General features: G+C 48.7%; 2 protein-coding genes across 2 annotated transcripts; both read right to left on the reverse strand.

The window, feature by feature from the left end:
* Nucleotides 1–19: 19 nt before the first annotated feature.
* Nucleotides 20–410, reverse strand: PPTG_19513 (hypothetical protein; the record flags this gene model as incomplete). Its single annotated transcript, XM_008918067.1, has 2 exons — nt 20–70; nt 123–410. The coding sequence occupies 2 exons, from the start codon at nt 408–410 to the stop codon at nt 20–22; spliced, it is 339 nt and encodes a 112-aa protein (XP_008916315.1).
* Nucleotides 411–1,715: 1,305 nt separating this feature from the next.
* On the reverse strand, nt 1,716–2,558 carry PPTG_19514 (hypothetical protein; the record flags this gene model as incomplete). The annotated part of the gene is made up of 1 exon (XM_008918068.1): nt 1,716–2,558. One exon carries the CDS (start codon nt 2,556–2,558, stop codon nt 1,875–1,877), a length of 684 nt encoding a protein of 227 aa, XP_008916316.1. The 3' UTR covers nt 1,716–1,874.
* Between the last annotated feature and the right edge of the window lie 12 nt (nt 2,559–2,570).

Here is a 2,570-nt window from a genome sequence, read left to right on the forward strand (position 1 = left end):
AACTTGACCAGATCGGCAGTTACTTTAGAATGGTCCTCCACCTTGAGCACGAAACGCGCGGGGAGTTGCTCTGGTAAATTTTCTTCGCCTTGTTTCCACCAATTCAGTTGACACTGAGTCACCAGTAACCATTTAAACGCAAAAGGGTCCACATGCGCCACGGCCGCCAGAATGGCCAGAGTTTCGCGGATTTTGACCAGCTCGAGCTGATACGTGGCATCGTGTTGCAGCTGCGGCCGCAGATAGTCATTGCGCTTGGGCAGCGTCACTTGGAGAGCGCGGGTCTTGCTCTCCCAGACTTCCTTGCCCGTTCCCTCGCACTTGAAGCCCGTGTAGTGCACATTACGCTGCAGAACTTGGCACCACGGGGCCAGGAACCCCCAGCGCTGCGCCACGTCAGACTTGTCCATTGATTTCTGCGCTCCTGCTCTCTTTGCGAACTGACGACTGATGCGGCTGACCAGATGACAACCATGTGGGCAATTTTGGCGAATCAAAAATGGGATGGGGGAGCGATAGTGAACCCAAGTCAGCATGTCGCAAGGAGGAGTGATGGCTTAACTTCAAGTTAGAGTGAAGCTCTGTAGCCAAGTCCAAGCTAAATTTTTTTTTACTTGCTGCTTCGCCGTAGACCAAAACAAAGAGCCAAAATGAGGCTCCTCGTTCGTCTGTACATCCCTGGTTCAAATTTTCTCCTCAGTTACAAAAAAGAATGGCCACGCATCGACATGCCATCAAATTATAAAATCAAAACAAGATATTTCCATTACGGACCCCCGCTCAGCATATCGTAGATTCAACTTACGCTACGATATGGCTTAGTTCGCCTCAAGTCCCTTAAAAGCGGCCATGAATAAGAAAATAAGCCCGACGACGAATACAACTGGGACGCCGTAAGTTACCCATAACTGCATAAGTGGTTTCATCGGCCCGATTGTGATCACGATATATCCGACACTCGTGACTTGCCTCGATGTGAGCTGCCTGGCTTTTCGTCTTAGCCGCGCCGCCAGGTGTTTTAGTTCAGGGCTATTCTTGATATTCTGCAAGAAACCGGAAGATTTCTCCACTTTCGTGAACTGGCCATTAACTCTCTAGTATCGCAGCCGTCAAGTGAAGTACGGCGTGCAGGGCAACCTTCATCGCTGTGGTTGGTCATGAAACCATTTCCATCTAACAATAGTGGCCGGAGATATTCTTGTGTCCTACGCATTTCGTGGCGCTGTGATCTTCGGGTTCTTGAGTGCCGAGGCTAGCTCCGGATTATTAATCAGTGTTGTACTAGCGCTTGGAGTCGGGGAGAAAAACGACTTGAGTCTATTGAAAGTAGGCATCTTGAATTTCAGCCCTCTCGCTGCGGTAGCTGGGTCGGATTTTTCTTCAGTTATCAGGTCATGATGAGCGTCATACATGCCCAGTTCCTCACGGTCTACCTTGGCTGTGTTCTCAGCGACGATGACACTCGTAACACCAGGAGCACCCACAAGCTGTGCTGGCTTATTAATAAATAGTCAAATATGTCGACATTGTGCGCACATGAAGCCGATATCTGTTCGGGCTAGAGGGGATTAATAAGATAAAAATCTTCCATTACCAGTAGACTAAAGGTCCGAAAGACGTGACCCACATACGTTTGGCAGAACTACGGCAGGCGACCAACTATCGAATTAATTCTCGGGGTGTCCGTACCCCCCAAAATAAGTCTGCCCCATTCAACCGTACTTTTTGAATACGATTTTTTTCAGGTCCAAATCGTTAACCTAACAAGGGAAGGAGTATCATGCAGATGCCTGTAGGTAGATATACCTCATCTACATAAAAAATCTTTACTACAGAAACACATTCAACTTCTAGCATCACAAATCGTTGTGTTTTCACTTGGTGGAACCAGCTCCCATGTCTTTCCAGAACTTCTGTCTCTCCTCCACAGTCAGATACTTCAGCATATCAGCCATCATGTCCTTGTCAGTCGCAGCTCCTAGCTCCAGTGGATTGTTTGCTCCTTGCAGGCGTAGCTCCGGATCGTAGCACCAACTCATGTAGAGAGTCAGCGACGTTCGATACAGAGGACTGGGCATACTCAGATCCATTGTACCCATCTGCAGTCCACTGTTCGAAGGTGTACACGACGCTCCCAGTCGAAATGCTGCCATCCCCGTCAGCTCTCCAGTCTTCATGTAATGATCGATCCAGTGCTGCTTGTACACGTGAGCGAGAACATAACCTGTAGCATTGAGCGGGTGTTCACGGAAGGGCAGAGTCACCAATTTATCTAACCCCATCATCTTGAATAATTCCATCGACGATGGGACAGCTGATGGTCCTGAACTGGTCGAGAAACACAGAGCAGTGTCCAGCGTAGTGTCGATTACTTGCTTGCAGTATTTCGGATCGTAGTCGATAATCGAAGCACCGTACACTTGGGTAGGCCAGTTCATACTGTAGCCATAGTGCATGCAGTCGCCATACATCGAACATCGACGTGCGAGGTCGTGGAAATCGTCGGGTAAGAAATAATCTAGAACATTGGACCACGAGATAGTATACGGATGCAACATGGCGATACGAGC

Source organism: Phytophthora parasitica (genome assembly GCF_000247585.1).
Source record: "Phytophthora parasitica INRA-310 unplaced genomic scaffold supercont2.136, whole genome shotgun sequence".
In the NCBI taxonomy this organism is placed as follows: domain Eukaryota; phylum Oomycota; class Peronosporomycetes; order Peronosporales; family Peronosporaceae; genus Phytophthora; species Phytophthora nicotianae.